Source organism: Cyprinodon tularosa, unplaced genomic scaffold, assembly GCF_016077235.1.
Source record: "Cyprinodon tularosa strain WSP-4 unplaced genomic scaffold, ASM1607723v1 ctg877, whole genome shotgun sequence".
NCBI lineage: Eukaryota > Metazoa > Chordata > Actinopteri > Cyprinodontiformes > Cyprinodontidae > Cyprinodon > Cyprinodon tularosa.
Window position 1 is genome coordinate 85,693 of NW_024039648.1, and position 18,689 is coordinate 104,381.

Genomic DNA, 18,689 nt, shown 5'->3' on the forward strand with positions numbered 1-18,689 from the left:
CAAATCTAACATCCAACCTGTGATATTCCACATGTTTTAATAATAATTCCTACTCAACAAAACTTTAGCACCTTCGCTGCATAAGAGAGCACTTTTATCAAACAGATTAGATCATCACACACTTTTCATTAAGGTGAATGAAGGGACAGTGATCTGATTAGTGATATTTAAAGCGCTAATGATTTATTTTATTGGTACAAAGGAAGCGGAGCTCAGAAAATGAGTGAATTCAGCGGCTGGGATAGAAAAGAACATTTATAATCTTATATCTGCTGCTGTGACTCTGAAACCACTCGGCTGGAGCTGCAGGTGCTTATTTTATGACTCTGACTTATCCACCTTACCACCTCTTAACATTGTAAAAGTTTCCCTAAACAAGCAACACATCTAGTATTTGGCAGCATAGAGAGCTTATTTATGTGCTACTAGTAAATTAGCTAACTCCTATTGCTGACTGGGACTGTAAATCACCAGTCCTATTAGGATTATTGTCCTGAATTGTTTGTTACTTGACACCTCTGACGACCAATCCCTCATTTTCTCATAATCCAAAGTATAAATACTTGAGTAGAGATTTTGGCTATATATAATTTACTGAAGTAATTATTTTTACTCTTTCCATTTTAAAAATTGATCTATTAGTTTTGTTTCGTTGAAGCTTTCTGTAATGGCCTGGTGTGATGAAAACATCAAAACAATTAGTTTCATCCAGACAATTAATTTCTTTGTCTATGTTCACACTGCAGCCTGAAGTGACCCAAATCCGATTTTTTTTGCTCATATGCGAGCTGGATCTGATCTTTTCATGGCAGTCTGAACAACGCAGATCCCATTTTTCCCAAACCGACTCAGGCCACTTGGCTCTGTGGTCCTGAATCCGATACGAATCTGATCTTTTCAGACCTGTGTCTGAACGGCCAGGTCGCATTCAGCCGATCTGAACGCCATTAATACCCGACAAAGGTCATTATTCTGGGAGCAGTTTTTATGTTTAACCATCTTGAAAAGATGATTTATGGATGGGAAAGATCGCTAGATGCGCTCCAGCACTACCATCCAGGTTTCCATAAACACAGAGCACGCTGGCCTGTGATGTCATTGTGTCCTCTACTGCCTTGCGGGGAACTTGCGTTGTATGACTACAGTTAACACAGGAGATCACATACAAGTCGCATATATTTGGAAATGTGAACGGCAACGCAAAAAAAATCAGATTTCACAAAGAAATCTGATTTGATCACCAAGGCCTGCAGTGGGAACGTAGCCTTTGTGGTTGGACTCGGTGCTGCCCCCACTTGTTGTTTACCACATACAAAAATAAGTTAAATCTGATGGTCTTACCATTAGTTATAAAACTTAGAAAATAAAGACTAAGGAATTCATCCAGAATTGTAAAAAAATGTTCCTTTAATAGGGTAGAGCAGTAAAGCTTCTGGCCTTAACATTTTTTCCTGCTTTACTTTTACTTTTATACTTTAGGTCATTTTCAATCTTGTACTTTTACTGGAGTAAAAAGCTGAAGTTGAAAGTGTTTTAAACAGCAGGATTTATACTTCTACTGGAGTAATAAACATTGATACTTTTGACACCTCTGCTGTAGGGGTGACTATTGGCAAGGGTACGATACGCATCGTAAATTCAGGTCACAATGCTGATGAAGATATATTGGCTGTTCTACCCAGCTAATACCTAAATCAAATGTAGAGATTAAACAAAGCAAGTGCAGTATATCTATTAAGATATTGATCATTCAGTTGTTTTGGTAGCCATGTTGTTTGGGGTTTGAGTCAGGTACATCTGCCCTCTACTGCATGCATAGCAAAAGGGCTCCAAGGCCCTAAACCCTAACGGAGCAGCGGTGTGGAAGGACTGCATGTCCCCCATTGTTTTGGGGAGAAATTTACTTTTTAAAAATTGATATTAGAAGCTAAAGGATTGATATTATATTGTGATGCCAAAAATCTTGATATATCACAAAATCGATTTTGTTTAAATACCTGCTGTTGGATTGCTCCCGCTGAGATGTCAGGTGGAATTTTAAATCTCATTGTATTTATTTACACAGCTAAAACAAAATGTACTTGTGAAAAAATAATTTCGAAAAATGTTTTAGAAATTTTAAAGCCCCATTTGAAAGGCGTGCGGATGAAACACCATGTGACTGTTTTTTTGGCCATTGCTATAAATAGATAAACACTGGGCCTTAAGGGGTTCACACATAGTGAAGTATTAACAAAGACTAAGAAGATGAAGTCCTGCTTTGGGAAAGAAATCTGATCGTTTGCAAAAGACGTTTTGATATAAAGTATCTGATGAAGGTCAGACTTCGTTCTGTGATTGGAGCCAGAAACTAGACATCAGAACCTTTTGGTTCTGTGTGGAGCCAAAGAGAAGCGGTTGCTTTCCTTCTCATCCTTATGAGCTGCTTTAACACTCAGCCGGTGTTGTTGAAATTCTGAAGAACCCAAATCAGCCCAGAAAATTTCACTTGGCAGACAGCTTTTGAGATTAGTGTTGCCTTGACGACTGGAGGTGAAGTCATGAGGGGTTAAAAAAGGCTGATTAAATTTTCTAGTATTTGCATGCCATGAGGAAGAGTGGGATTTAGAGGAAATGCCTGTCTCCTGCTGATTAGCTTTTAAATTGCAGTTCACAGTTTGGCACCAGCATGTTTACAAGAGAACAGATTCCCCTGATGGCCGCCCTCCAAATTTCACTGGCGCTCCAGCCGTTCTGTCAGGATGGAACATCTAGGTAATAATTATTTCATTTTCATTGATCAGATTATTAATAGTTATCTCTGTCTGATGATGGTTGGGTTCTGAATCGTTCTCTATCCCCTCATGCCATCAGCGCCTATAGATGGGGCTGTTTTTCAGAAGCCACTTTTAGACTCATTTGCCCTGAGAAGGCCTAAACTCTTTCTTCTCTGCTCAGCGTTGAACGTTTCTCCTACAGAAACTTAACTTTGACTAATCTGTTACCTACCGTGGGAGTTTAAACCTGCCCTCTTTACTCAGAAAACTTCAGTTTTTCTCACTCTGACTGCTTCTAAAGACTAAACCAGCTGTTTGCTGGAGGTCATTATTTGCACTACATGCTAACATTATTACCAGCTTGATATAAGATCATTATATATAATTCTGTGTTACAGTGTTGGGTAAAATTAGAACAGAGCTTAGATTAACTATGAATCTAAAGAGGCAACAAAACCTTTATCAGTAATTTTTAGAATAAATCCATCCGTCTGCTGCAAGATGTTCTGTCAGATACGTATACAAAGTATCTGTCAGCATTCCCCGTCAGACCAGCGTACCTCGTCAGACCAGCGTACCCCGTCAGACCAGCTTACCTATAGTCAATACGCATGCGCAAGACGTCAGATTTGCGTTTATCCCTTTAGTTGGAATGAGTTCCATGACTGAACTGTAAAGGCTTGGAAGCTGAAACCTCATTCCTCCCTCTCTGCTTAGTGAATGCTTTTCTCTTTGAACAAAGATGGCTACCTTCACCCCTCTTTCAAACCATATGTCCTTACTGTCCAAAAGCTGAACACTTTGGCTTTCAAAGGTGCGTTCTTTGTTCTTGAGTTTCACGTGTCCAGCCTTCCAGGATTCTTTTATAGTACCTATAAAACGAAGCAATTTTTTTAATGTAATTAACCATTAAATATCAATTAAATTTAAGATGATTACTCGTTTACATTCCTCCAATGAAAGAAAACTATAATAGGTGATAAAAGGAGGACTCTGATCCCTAGTTTTGATTTTTACCAGGAGATGAGAAAGTATCAACAACGGACTGTTGTTTTAGTGAAGGAGGAGGGGGAGAAGGGCTTCTTTGAAATCAAAATGATGTCGACAAAGGATGAAGTGCGGAATTCTCTATTAGAGGTTTTTGTATGTGACTTTTGAAAAAGTTATTTTAATTTAGCACTAGAGAAAAGGTTTGTTTTTCTTCCTCCACGACAGACAACAGCCAGCTTCTCCATTCTCTCTCCTGCTCTGTCTGCCTGGTAGCTTCTCTGATCCACCTCTGCCCTCTCTCTATCTCCTGCAGTTAGCCTCTAGATGCTAGCCCCAGTCCCCCGCCATCCCTTTCTGCTCCATTTCCCTAGCAAAGTTGTTCGATGTACCGCTGTCGTCCTCCTGGCCAGCCGCAGCCCCTCTAGCTTCTCGCTTCAGTCTGTAGAACGCCTCGGTTGGCTGTCCAACTGCGCCCACATCAAAGTCGGCCATTTTGATTAGGTCACCAATAGGAAGAGCCCATATCTGCTGACTGACGGCATGTGGGAGGAGTTGGCTATCCAACCGAGGCGTCCTGCAGACTGAAGCGAGAGGCTACATGCTGCCGTGTGTATGTGAAGGCAGCGAGAGAAGGCCGGTCAGCGCCGCGTGGCGGCGGCGGTAGTATCGATACTTTTAAAATTGAGTATCGTATCCGGATACAACGTTTTAGTATCGATACTTTTTGGAGTATCAATACTTTTGACAACCCTAGCTCCTCCACTCTCTTCCTGAGCTAACATCAGCAGGCTGCTGCCTCTACCGCTGCGGTACCTTAGCTCCAGGCCATGGCTGCTCACCTCGCCCCGGATCTGGAGCTCTCTTAGCGGATTTTCTCGCACTGATTTCCTGCAGCTTTATTAGTCTGAGCTTTAGCACGACATCTCACCTTACCTCTGTTGTTTTATGATACATTAGAAAAACTCTGAGACACTGAAATGAATGTTTTTATCATCTGTAAACCATAATCAATTAAAATGGCAGGAAAAAAAAGGCTTGACATGTATAATGTTATGTCTAATTATTCTATATAATGAAATTCCCTTTCTGAAATTAGTGGATAAAATTCCATATCTGTATTTATGCTTAGTTATTTCCCTTTAGTTTATAAGTTCTGCACAGGCATCATTTCAGGGGAAAAGAATCAGAACTAATTTTGTTCAGCTGTTATTGAACTGAAAAGTTTCCAATCTCATCAGCTGGAAGGTCAGGGGTAGATTCTGAGTCTGTAGAGTTTAGCTTTCTGTAGCTTGTGCTGTATGCAAGGCTTACTGAGAGTGACATTGGAAAAAATCCCATGGTAGGTTGTTAACATTTACAGACTCCCCGTCTGAGCTAGTGATTTACCAATTAGCTGAAGGATCAATAATTATCTGACAGAAAAATAAACCTAATACCCAGAATTAATATTGAGCTAAAGAGCTTATATCTCAGTTTCTTAATTCTAATTAACCTTTGCTTTTGAACTTTGTGACTTCTTCCTATTTATAATTAATTGAAAATATAATATTCACTCAGAGATCTTGGCATCATCGGTTTACTGATGTCAAGTTGTTTCTCCAAGTATGAATCCAGTGTCTTCAATAACCCAACAGAGGAAAGTCATCTCAAACTGGCATAGAGAGGAATCCAGATTGTTTTATATCCCACCCCAGATTACCAAGGAGGATGTTTATGTTTATATAATGTAAACAAAACGGTGAACTTAAAGGTGTAGTGGAGGATGTTCTTCTTCTGGGTGGATCATCTCAATCAGTGGTCCTCCTAGCTATCAGTCATTCTGATTATGTGTTTATGTACGGCCGTCCTACGTACTCGTCCCCATTTTCTCTTACTGGTGGTGAATCTGACATAGTGGAAAAAATTGTAAATCTTCTTTTGGAAAGTAAGCATGTATGAGTGATGCAAACAGCAGCTTTTAAACAGAGCGTGCATGCTCTTGTTGTGATTCTAATGTTTAATGCTCATCCTGGTTGGATGCCACATTAATGACGGGATTAAATATATTCTATTGTATTCACAGGCAGTTGGGAATTTATATTTCTGATACATTAAGATGTTTATTGCCCTCCCCGGTAGGGGTGGTAAATATCTTATTTAATCAGATATTATTTGGGCTGTTATATATTGTTTATGAACACACGCCCTACTAGCTGTGTGTTAGAACAATAAATGAAAGATTAATTCGAGCTCTAATCATGGTCAAACAGATAGTTCTGCATATACATGGAATAAATTTCCCACAACTTCTGTTCAAAATGTAAGAGTTTATTAACAAAAACCATTCAGCTCCAAGTCAAACATATTTCAGTTTAACACTCTTTACTAAAACTAGTAAAACTCAACTAAACTAAACTATGTACAAAGAGGAAGGGAAGGGTCCAAGCTTCAACAACAGCTCAAAACATGTTAAAGTATAGCATGCAGTCCTTCCTGTTTGCTTGTGTCTACTCATAATCAAATGACATATTGTTTTGTTCTGTCCCTAATGATGCCAGACCTGCAAACCTTCTTGTCCATGTCTATTGGAAGGCTTGAGTTTCATCCAGCAGCTTAGCAGGCAGGCTAACAGCAGGGCAGTCTCTCTCTGTCTCAGTGGCTCACAGTAGGGGTCCTCTTTGTCTTAGTGGTTCATCTAGGCAGGCCTTCTCTCCATTCTGGAGACTTTTGCAAAAGGTCTTTCACAGCAGTTTGGTTCTGAAAGGTCCATGCTGACTTATCTTTGAGGATTCTGGAGATGTGGGCTCCCCCTGGGCCTTTGATCTCCACTGTGGTGGAGATCCTGCCAAAGCAGAGCCCAGCTTTATGGGCAAGGGAGAGAAGGCAAAGAGAAAGTGATCCTGTGTGCTCTTTGATTTAGTCTGTCCTCACAGAGAGAGGGGGGTGGTAGGTCACACCTTTGTGGGCTGCCATGTGACTTGCCAGTAGAGGCCTTGGCTGAAAAGGGGAGGCCGCAGAGGTCCCCCAGCTGCTACTCACCAGAGCTGCGTCCTCTTCTCTGGTCATCATGTCAAGATAAAATATAGACATTTCTGGAAATGCTTTTTCATTTTCAAATTTTACATTTCAAATTGAATTTTGGTATGTATTTGATGGGGTACATTTTGAAAAATAAATCTCAAATGTCTTTTTCTTTTTCATTTTAATTAAGTAAAAGGATGAGCAGGGTTAAAGAAGAAAATGAAAATGCAAACAGGATTATTGATTACTAATTTCATTTATGAGTCAAATAATGCAGCAACATTCTTGAAATGAAAAAGCATTTCTGAAAATGCTTTTTCATTTGAAATATGGTAACGATTTGCTTCCATAGTGAAGGGAGACGGCGCATACAGCTTGTAAAAACTTTTCTATGTCTGTGCGCAGTCCGCCCTGATGTTCAAGGATTCACAGATATGTGCGGCCCTTAGAGTATAGACGGCGCATTCTGAACTAGACTTGCACCGGTTAGTCACCAGTGCTTGGAAATTGGCCAGTTTACACGTGATTGGCCAAGATCGACATCGGACAGTTATTATGAAGACCACCGATTTGCCCCGTACAAATCATTTGGACAACAGAGGTAAGGGGAGACAGCATTGCGGACTCAGGCAGGAGCAGCAGGAAATCAGTGTGAGAACAGCGGCTGAGAGAGAGCATCGTAACCAGTGGCCAGCTGTACCACCCTCTTGAGCAAAGGCACTAGAGCGGTAGATCGGAGAATCACTATGGACAGATGGCATACTAGAGCTGGGGGATAAGACAGCTCAAGAGGAGAGGGGATGAGCACAGTGCAAGTTCAAATAAGTCCTCTAGAGAAACTGCGGCAAAACGGGGAGAGGCTACAGCTGATGGGGGCTAGCTTGGCTAAATGCGGAGGACCCAGTGAGCCAGCGAAAGATCCGATTGAAGTCTGCTGGGGAAACTGCAGAGTGGGGGAGAAGCTAATACTGCCTGGGGGTGGGACAGCAGCTCTTTGGAGAAACCCCCAGGAAGAAAACCTTTGGAGAGGCTACGGGTAGCAGAGCTTAGCCTCTAGAGGCTAGTTGCTGGAAGTGGAAGAATGACAGCTGGTCGATGTCTATGCTGGAGCTAGGATGATGAAACAGTCCTTTTAGATCTAAATTAAATTTATTTTTTTTTCTATTAAAAGCATCTCCTTGCATTGCAATTTTCATCTCCTATACCACTGATACCTAATAACACAATGTCGATATACATGAGACAGCAGAATTTATGAATTGATTTCGGCAAATATGGATTTTTATGATCCATGATCGGCACTCAGCCCCCAAAATTCTGACCGGTGCATATCTATTCAGAACTTTATATAATAGTTTCAGTAGAGTCAACTGATGACAGATTTACCCCTCAGACGCTGGTGAACATCGTGGGAGCTGATGTTCAGATAGTGGACTCCTAACATTATACTGGACTTGGAGTAACAACATGAAACCTCTTCTTTCTCTCTTTATCTGTTACTGAGTAGAACAGTAAATAAAGGTAATTCGGTTGTCCCCTGGACTCCAGGCAGATGGTGAGAGAGAGAAGGACTTGATGACATACCAACTAGAGACTGACATTTTTTCGAGAATCCCACGGGAATTCCCGTGGGATTCCCGTGGGATGGGAGTCAGTATTAGTAACGATCACGTGATTGGGACGGTACAGGATTAAACATTAACGGGAGCAGACGGGAGCAAACCAATAGTAACAAAAAAAACTAGGATCGATGCCAAAAAAAAAATTAAATAGAAAAAAAAAAAATCCCGTACTGGCGCCGCCATTTTGTAGTTTTTTTCCTTGAAGCCTACACTATAATGCGAATCAAAAAAAATACACGACCCAAAAACCAACAGTGCTTCCGCTCGGAGTTTTTCACCCACGCTCAAAAACAACAAGAATGGGAGTGGTGGAGCAGCGGGAGTCATTCTGAATGGGAGCGGGAGTAATTTCAACAGGAGTGGGACGGGACAGAATTTAGATTTCTACTCTGGCCCGGGATCGGGACGGGACACAATTTTTTTCTGTGGGAGTGGGACGGGACAGGAGTGAAAATACACTCCCGTGTCAGTCTCTAATACCAACGCTGTTGGACCATTGTCTTCTAACCAATGCACGCAGTGTTTGGATAATTTGAGAGGTCCTTCAGTGCTCCTTTGTCAACCATAGATGCACAAAAGAGCACCTCCACAGATCCTTCCTGCTGCTGTCAGACTTCGTAACCTTGGCTGCTCCATTAATCTTTACAGTCAATATCTTTATATGACTGATTTTTATATCCTACCTCGTGCATACAGCTTTAGTAATCGATGGTTTGCTCTGCTCAGATGTTGAAAAAGGCTTTGTGCTGTTTTTATGTAGCCTCTTGGGAAGCGTTTCTCTGTAGTAAACAGCTGCTGCTCTCTGTATTTTTTTATTAACTTTAACTTGTCTTATTTAATCCCAGTATAATTCTTTTTTTTATAAAGGCATGTTGTTTCTTCTGCTCTGTGATGTTTCTCTTTTTCTGTACACTATAACTTACTGAATTTTGTTCTTTCTGATATTTAGTTTTCGTTTGCCACCAACATCTGTATTTTCCTTTGTATGTTTTTCTTCTACTGAATTTATTTATAAAGCCCAGCAAAAGCTGCAGCAACGTGCTGCACATGGAGACATTTAAAACAAAGCAAGTTCAAAAAGTCTCAGTTTGAGCCAAACCTACAGGAATAACAATGTATTTTTTTATATTTTTTTTATGAAAGTTAAAAGTGAGCTTTAAAGCAGCATGTCAGACATGGAAAGGAGATTATTCCATAAACTAAAGACTGTCCTCTCTGAGCGTCCATTGTTCCCTTTGAAGGGCTTGTCTATTCTCCCTGAGTGCTGCGTCTCAGCTTGTCTGATGCCTGGGGACAGGTTAGCCCTCAGTGTCCTCAGGCTGTTCTTGTCCTCAGCTCCCTACAGCTTTGCCAATAGAGCAACACCCTGTTAGGGTTTCTATGGTTGAATTTTCTGGTTATGATGAGTAAAACATCAGGGTCACCGTGGTTACTTAATGCTGCTGTTCTTTATGATGTGGCTTTGCTGACTATTGCTGGACTGTCTGTCCACTGAAAGACTTTAGAGATTAGTGGAGGGAATAGGCTGTAGTTGGTCTTCTACTTAGCAGTGTTTGATAGATGCTTATTTTTTAGTTTGGATATGATCAAGTTTTTCTTTTTTATTTGAGAGTTTTAAGCCTAGAAGTATGATTTTCCTTCCAGAGTAAATGACCCCTGATGGTGAAGTTTCTTTTCTTTTATTTAGAAAGACAGATTTCCATCACATCAGTAATCACAGCTTCATCCAAGATTATAACTGAAGATATAAGCAGAAAGTCCAAGTGATTTTGTCCATGTTGCATTTCTGGTATTTTTAACAGAATATCACTAACTTAAAGATAACCAAAAATGAACAGAATTAAACTGTAATGGGGATTGCACCCCCTGGAGTAATAAAAACCACAAAGACATAAGAGGGCAGACATATTTCAGAAGAACAATCAAATGAAGTCGGATCTAATTGGTTTCACGTTCTCAGTCCATTTGGACCAAATCTTGTAAAATTTTTCTTTTTCTAATTGGAGGGAAAAACAGATCCTTTCCATCACATAAATCTGGTAAACAATTTCAATCCATTCATCAATAGTGGGGGGGTCTGGTTTCATCCATTTCCTTGTGATGGCCTCCTTACAGGCAGACAGTAGTGCAGCCAGCAGTTCTTTGTCTTTGTTTGTCCATGTGTCCAATTGTAGATTTTCCAGGTACAATGTTTCACATTTTAATGGAATACTTACATTAAATACATTTTCAATATGTTTGTGGAATTCTTCCCAATATGGTTTTATTATCTGACAGTCCCACAAAATGTGAAAGTGGTTGATGGTGAAATTTAAAAAAAAAATCCTGTTAACAAATCAGTCTATGGTTTTCTCGAGAAAAGGAGGCAATTTTCTCATTATTTAAAGATAATGAAAGATGTTTTTCCGTGATAACGTGATGATTGGTGTGTCGGAGAGGATTTATAAGTCATGGCAGCCTATGTATCTATTAGAGTGTGGAATTAATAAGATTTTCACGATTCCGGTTCCCTTATCGATTCTGTGAAACAATGAACTTGGTAAATGCACGGTGACATTCGTCTACCTTCGCCTGGGACATTCTATTTCTGCCTGCCTCGGCGAAAACAGAAGGCGGTGAACGGGAGCTGCAGCCTCTGAGCAAACCAGGCTACCTGTCTCCTCACAGTCATCTAGATCTAATGGAGAAAGCATCCGTTTAATGAAAAAGTATTGCTGTACAAGTTCGGAAAGTAAACTAATCTCCCCCTGATTTAAATAAACGAGCGTCACCTTTCTCTCGCTCCCTGAACTGCGGAGCAACTTCGTAGCATGTTTGGTTACATCCATTGCAATAGCTATAATCATGTAAGAATTCCAGCTACCATTAGTTCTAATTAAACATGCTACTAATGAAGGGCTGGATTAACGAGAAAGGCACACTCCCTTTATAACCTCAAAGACATCTATGAAATTGGTTTATTTCCAATCCAATCCAATCCACTTTATTTATATAGCACGGTTTAAATAAACACAAGGTTTCCAAAGTGCTGCACAAAAAGATAAAATAAATAAAAGTAAATAAAATAAAATAAAAGCACTGCCCGCACAGGATAGAAATATGCATGTGTATACATAAAATCAACATGTGTACATAAAATCAATACTCTACATGGTGTTAAAAGCCAAAGAAAAGAGGTGGGTTTTAAGAAGAGTTTTAAAATGAGACAGAGAGGTAGCCTGTCTAATGTGCAGCGGCAATCCATTCCAAAGTTTTGGAGCTGCAACAGAAAACGCTCGATCCCCTCTGAGCTTAAGCCTTGCTTTAGGCACCGTCAGGAGCAGCTGATCAGCTGACCTGAGAGATCGGCTGGGAGTGTAGGGGTGCAGCAGCTCAGAGAGGTAAATTGGGGCAAGGCCATTCAAGGCTTTAAAAGTAAATATTTCCATTTCCAGAAATGGCATCTGAGTTACAAGGAACCACATAAAGCACAGCCAGTGATAAAAAACTAAATACTTACCACCAGAGTTTCCTTCCATGCTGGTTGTAGCTTGAGCTTCTGTCCGGAAGCATTAGAAACACGGCATTTGTTAAAATGTATGCCATGTTGTGTGTGCAGGTGTTTCTGCATGTTGGATGTATTAACTCCTGCGGATGTAATTGCCACATTGCAAGGATTGCAAAGCGCCTTGTTGTCATCTTTCTCTATCGCTTTGACTGCTTTTGTTTTGATTGTCTAGACTTACACCGGGTCATGTCACACTTGCTTGCTGAATGCCGTGTGCGTAAATTGTAAAAAACGTGAGATAAGTCATGCTGACCAGCGCTAGGCTCTGATGCTTCCTGGAATTGTTAAGAGAATCGATACAAGCTGCCAAACAGTGCCATGGAATTGGACCACACGGAACCGGTCCTGAACGGGAACCGGTTTTCGATTCTCATCCCTATTACTCATACAGGTTAATCATCTCTCACGATAATGCGATAGTTCTGTCATCATCTCGAGAAGGCAACGGGGGAAAAAAGTCGAGTACAACTGCTCTCGGCTTCAGTACGGGATAGAGCAGATTGACAGAAGCAATCTTTTTTTCTTTTTTCTTTTTTTTCTTTTTTTTTTTTTTTAGATCTTAAATGCCTCTGTTATCTAAAGGCATGTTTAATGTTTTTCTATTTAACTTATTTATCCAACAAGAAGTTAGCAAAATAAACCTTTGCTAACCCATATGTAGCCGATCTACTTGCCCTAGAGGTAAACAGCTGCCAGCCAACACATGCCACATGCCTCGGGCTCAAAGAATTTTGGACGAAAAATTTCAAAAACTTTTAATCAATTTGCCACAGAAATATAGAACCTGTCTTCTTGCAGCCATGTTTTGTGTGGCACTGGAAGAAATACACAAAATACAAGGGTTGCTCAAAGGAAAGCAATGGCATTCTCTTCATTATTTAACTGGATAAAGGCAGCCAGCCCACAGACAATGGGTAAGAGGAAGTGAGGGCTCACCTTAAACTAGAGGAATCTTAGATTTACTTCACAGGACAAGGCTAAGAGATACCCCAAGGTCTGGCAGTCTTTTATTTCCTGTTTTGAACATGAGTTTTGATCTGCTTCAGCATAATTAAGAGCCCCCCCCCCCAACCTCAGGATTATTGTTACTGTCGTCATTTCTACTTATGTATTCATTTCTAACCCAAGAGTGTCTGGAACACGGGTGGTGGGCATGTATGATGTCTGGTAGTAGTATGATATGTCTTGTCTATATTTTTGACCTGTTCTTGTGATGTATATTATGAATCCTACTACTTTGGTATTTTTTTAATGGTATGTCTAATATTTTAATCTGAAACTTTCTTCAGGGTTTCTTCCTGTTCAAAGGGAGGTTTTCCTCTCCACTGTCGCTACAAGCATGCTTAGTGTGAGGGATTGCTGAAGAGTCAATGAGTCGATGCAATCAGCTGGTTTTCCTTAGATAGAAAACTTTGAATCAATCTGACTGGATGATCTGGTGAACTGGAAAGTGCCTTGAGATGACATGATGGGAATTGGAGCTATAGAAATACACTGAATTAAATTGAAAATGACAAACAAAAACACTTTTATTATTATTACTATCCCATAGGGTTGTCAAAAGTATCGAAACTCAAAAAAGTATCGATACTGAAATGTTGTATCCGGATACAATACTCATTTTTAAAAGTATCGATACAGTGCCGTCACCAGTGGCACCTAAGCAGTCATTCATCTAAAGTGCAGAATAGAGGACAATGCACTTTCAGAACACTGTGTGATTGAATAATTCTGTGCTCTTCTCAGTTTCAGACTTTTTTTTTATAAGAGGTGCAGCTGCTGAGAATTATTTTTATTTCTTAACTGGTTTGGCTAGTGTCATTGTTATGTGTGCAAAGCATAGCCAAGGAAGAAACACTTAATTTGAATTTTATAAGTTTTTTATCAAGCTTGCATAATATTATGCACAGCATACAACCTTTATTGTGTTTATTTATTGTATTTTATTTATTAATTAAAATATTTCTGTTGAATTTTGGAGTCTTTATTTTTATCCTTGTGGTATCGAAAATGGTATCGAGTATCGAATATTTTCCTTAGTATCGGTATCGAGTTGAAAAGTTTAGTATCGTGACAACCCTACTATCCCATATGTAAAGAAAACCCCAAAGTTCAGACAGAAAGGTGATGAACTGGGCAAACGGTGCGACACCGGACCAAAGGAAAAAACTTTTCAAGTACCTAAAGCTGATAAAGACAAGCTGGTCCTTCGGGGCCAAATCAAACAAAAAGCTAAAGCAGTAGGGCAGGCATTAGCAAGCTAGGCACAAACCGTCCGCAGGTCGATTTAAACGTCAAAGTCACGTTTGAAAACACAGAGAGAGACATCAAGTCACTACAGCCTTGCATCTTCTGGGACATGTGCAAGAAAAAAACGTTATTGTCTGTAGAACATTTGGGTTTTATGTGTGGGGATGTGATATTGGATTGTAAAATTACCCCAGAGATTATCATAATGATCTGAAGGACCTCGGCTTCAAATGTGGGAAAAACACTTTGAAATCAGCTCGTAAACAAACATGATCTATCCCGGCGGTGATCTCCTCTGCAATTATGGCACCGTGATCACTTGTGGAAATGAGAATCCTGCAAATTTGGAGGCAATTTCTGCTCGAAACACAAAAGAAGGCGCATTAGTACTCAGAGAGAGCGATGGCTGAGGAGGAGAAGGGCTTAGACCGAGGAATCGGTGCATAGAGGGTGACAGAGTTAAAGGGGTTTGGAGTTGAAGAGGTAATGGGAGGGAGGCTAAGAGTGACAGGAAGAGGAGAGCTGTTAGGAGGAGCGGGGAGCTGTGCGGTAGGTAGAGCCACTAGACGAGATAAAGAAGAAATCATTCAGTCAATCAGCCCAGGCCCCGGTGCAATCATCAGATCTCATCTGTTTTCAAGAGCAATTCTACCCTTTATTGAGCTGTTGTGTCTAAAACAGGGGAGACTGCAGTGGGGAACATTAACCCGTTCAGTGCCACCACCGTGCTCAGTGGAGCCAGAAATGAGAAATGATAATAAAGAAAAGTCAATCTTATTATCGGGTTGAACTGCTGCTGATGCTGAGGTCGTCCTTATTGCGCGGAGGTCGTGACATGCCGACATGTTTGAACGTTTCCTGTATTTTTCAGGCCAATATTAAAAACCACTCAATGATTAAATCCAGTGGAAGGAAAGCTTTTCCAACCCACTGTGCATTCGACACGTTTCCTTTCTGTCTTTCAGATGTGAGCAGAAAGGTCAGCGGCGAAATGAGCAAGCCTGCCTACGGCTGCCAGGTGACCATCCAATCCGAGAAGGAGAAACAAATGATGAAAATTTACCGCCGAGAAGAAAAGCGAGAGAAAAAGAGAGCCAAAGGAGGCGATGATAGTGACTTCTCAGAGGTTGGGGTAACCTTTGACCCCAAAGAGATGAGAGCTCAGCGGTAGGTCACCTCCACACTCTGCCTGTTCTCCATCCGCCCGTCTCTGCCTGCGCTCCAAGCAGCACCAGCTTCTGCGTTTCCCTGACACCTCTGCAGCTTTACCAAAATCCAACAAAGGAAATAAAACAAAACAGGCAAATAAAAATAAAACATCTCGATGACTCTGCAGCTCGTTACACATCTTTTCCTGCGGAAGATTATTCCCAAAGTTTAATTTCAGGGGATGACGAAGCAGTGATCTGTTTAATTAAAAAGCAGGGTTAAACTCAGCGCGATGTGAGGAAAATGATAAGCGGGGAGGTAAGCCGCCTCAGAGAGCTGCAGAATGCCTCTCGTCTGTTAGTCAGTCATCCACGGGGGGGGGGGGGGGGGGGGGGGATTCTTAAATATAGAGGGGAACAACACAAAATGAATTTAGTCGTCTTTTAGTCTGTTGAAGGGTTTATTTTTATTCATGAGGTGATGTAGAATAGTTGTTCATTGAAAGCGATTTAAAGGGTTTCAATGCTGCACTGTCCCTGCTTCTTTGCAGCATCTTTTATGGGGGGGGGGGTCTGGTTTTTGATCCCTGCTTGTTTCCAATGATCTGGTTCTGCTGGTTCCCTCCAGCCGAGTGACAGGCAGCCGGGATAAAGATCAACTCCTGAGTATCTGAGGCCGCAGCTCGAATCCCCTCAGGTACGAGGACAGGGCTCCAGCAGATCGATAGACGCTGCATTGATCTGAAACAAAAGGCAGAACTCTCGATGTAGCAGTCGTTCTACATCCCTACACCTCCCCTATGTCAGGACATCTGGACCATGAGCCAAAGAGCCAAGTCCTGGATAAAAGCGGCTGAAGTGAGCTTCCTCCTCAGGGTGGCAGGAGACCCTTTGTATGTGAACTCAGTGAAGCTACCTTGTGATGGAGCAGAAGTCGTGGCTCTGATGCTCTGACTGCCTCCCTGCCAGCTCTCAGATCAGCTCCTCTGATTGGTTAATGCGCCGCGTCAAGCAGCAAAAGTTCAGATTTACTAACTTGATGGGTGTCGCTTCAGGATGCCAGGAGTTTGAAACGCACCGCAGGACGTTTAAAAACACTGATGGTCGTCATGAAACACTTCACATATGAACCGGCCGCTCCGATGCTCCAGAAGGGTTCAGTTTGAACACAGCTTTGAAATGATGTAATTAGAGTCCAGTTTTCTTCTAAGGCTTTTAGATTCATGGTGACCAGAATAACGGAGGATCGGCTCAGGAGAAACGGTCCTTATTATTGTTTTGGATGCTAAGCTAGGGATTTCCCAGTCAGGATATTTTTCCCTGTACTGTCGTAGTCCTTCTAAAATGATCAGTGACTGATGCTGAGGGCCTTATGGTGGAACGATATAACCTCTGTTTCTTTTTTTATCACTAAATCTGATTGACCTTAAGTTTGATTAAAACAACCTTCAAGCTGTGACGCCTGTTTGGTTAAACAATCCTGTTTAGACGTAGGCCGATCCGTCAGCCAGCCGATATTTTTAAAATGATCCAACTGAACCTTTTTATTTTTGTATTTGTATCAGCTGAAACCTGCATACATTCACAGATCGATTGGAACGTTCAGCAGCTCAGCCTCTAGACCAAGGGAAGCGTTTACATTGCCCCCTCCTCCACTCACTATCTATGGTTTATTGCGTTAAAGGAAAGGCGGCTCAAATAATCAGCAGCTCATCCCATGATTGGTCAAAATAATCAACATCAGCTTTAAAAACATGGTGTCGGTCGACCTCTCAAACAAACGGTTATAATAAGATGCTAAATGTCTGCATGTGGGATTACTCTGTAAAGCTCCTGTCACACCTTGATGATTTAGACCAGCGTTTGCCTAATGCACGAAAAATCTGCCAAAAACATAGGCATACGTTGGATGAGTTCTAAGCACGTTAAAGTAAGCTGGCATGTGTCGGCAAGTAGGTTGAGAAATTTTGAGCAAGCTTTAACTGATGCAGCGTAATGCCCATGAGAATGGGCATTACGCTGCTGTGCGTCATGCTAAGGTTAGACGGTCATTGGACATAAGTTCTGGACTCATTATGAACACTATGCATACACCCAGATTTGAAAGAATACATAGAACGTATGCCAGCATTTTGGGATATCAGGCATAAGCTGGATAAATTGGCAAGGTGAGACAGTAAGCTGGATTAATCAGTTCTTAATTAATCTAAGAACAAGTGATGAACTGATGTTGCTCTGAACTTTGGAAGCCCGAGATTGTTTTAGTTTTAGATGAAAATGCCTTAGATTCTAACTGACAGACGGGGGGAAGAAAAACTAAAGTACAGTGATGAGGATGTGCACAGAAAGCAGCCTTTGGTTGTTAAAAGGGTGCAGCACACACTTCCTGTCCTGCTATGGAGGCAGCTTGGCTGATCACAGCCAGCTGAGCAAAAAGACGTGTCAGCAGCCATGTTTCCATGGACTGACATGATTGGACTCTCCCCCAATAAACGGGACCTTCTAATGAGAGCGGTTCTGATGGTGTCCTGTTGCTGTTTTTTATGACCTTTCCTTTTCTTCTCACAGAGAGCAGGCCCTGCTGAATGCACGCTACGAACCCGTCCTCACCAGAGAAAGAGTTTATGAACGGATCCGATACCCCAACGTCTACGACAGCTATGCAGAAGCAACGAAAGCACCGGCCTTCGTTGGAGGAGCCAGGGTGAGAGTTTCTTCTTTCCCAATGAGAACCTGACTGTTCAGCGCTACTTCAACACCGCCTACAGCCTGACTTCCAGCCTGACCCCAATGGGTCGGCCTGTCACACTGCAGTTCTATGGTTCAATGTATGGCTTTGAAGAAAGCAGAGAGCTGGACAGCCATCCAAAACTAAACATGGCGGCTCAGGACGATCTGCTGCTGTCGCTTCTGTTTGATAGAGATTTCATCCCTGAAAAAAGAAACGGTAAAACTATTGTGTTCTCTCATGGCGTCTGCTGACATTTTCATTTCTTATGCTGATTGGCTTAAACCAAACTGTGGTAGGCGGGCACTAGGAGTCCATTCGCCCAATGAGCTGGAAGGGTCAGCTGAACATGAAAGTTTCAGACCTGTGAGCAACTTCTTTAATAAACAATCCCATCGCCATGGGAACCGTTTCCATGTCAGGGGAGAAAAATGGAGGGAGAGAGAAAATATCTGTCGCTAGAGGCTGTGGAGGAAAGTCTTTAGTGTGAACATTAAGGCTGTTTCTCAATTCACTAGAACGCGAGTACGGACGCGTGTTCTCACCAAGTCTGTTCTTGATAAGAACACAGGAAAGTCTGGACTCTGGGAGAACAGGAGCACGCAGCATAAATATGGGTCAATTGGAATGGAAGCGTACTGATGACAT

At 41.5% G+C, this 18,689-nt stretch overlaps 1 protein-coding gene across 1 annotated transcript in view; it reads left to right on the top strand.

The window, feature by feature from the left end:
• Positions 1–18,689, top strand: part of ascc3 (activating signal cointegrator 1 complex subunit 3) — a 238,607-nt gene that overhangs the window by 36,373 nt on the left and 183,545 nt on the right. The window contains exons 6-7 of the mRNA XM_038273563.1: positions 15,131–15,332; positions 17,882–18,017. Coding sequence (XP_038129491.1) covers positions 15,131–15,332; positions 17,882–18,017 — 338 coding nt within the window. The remainder of the gene's footprint in view (positions 1–15,130; positions 15,333–17,881; positions 18,018–18,689) is intronic.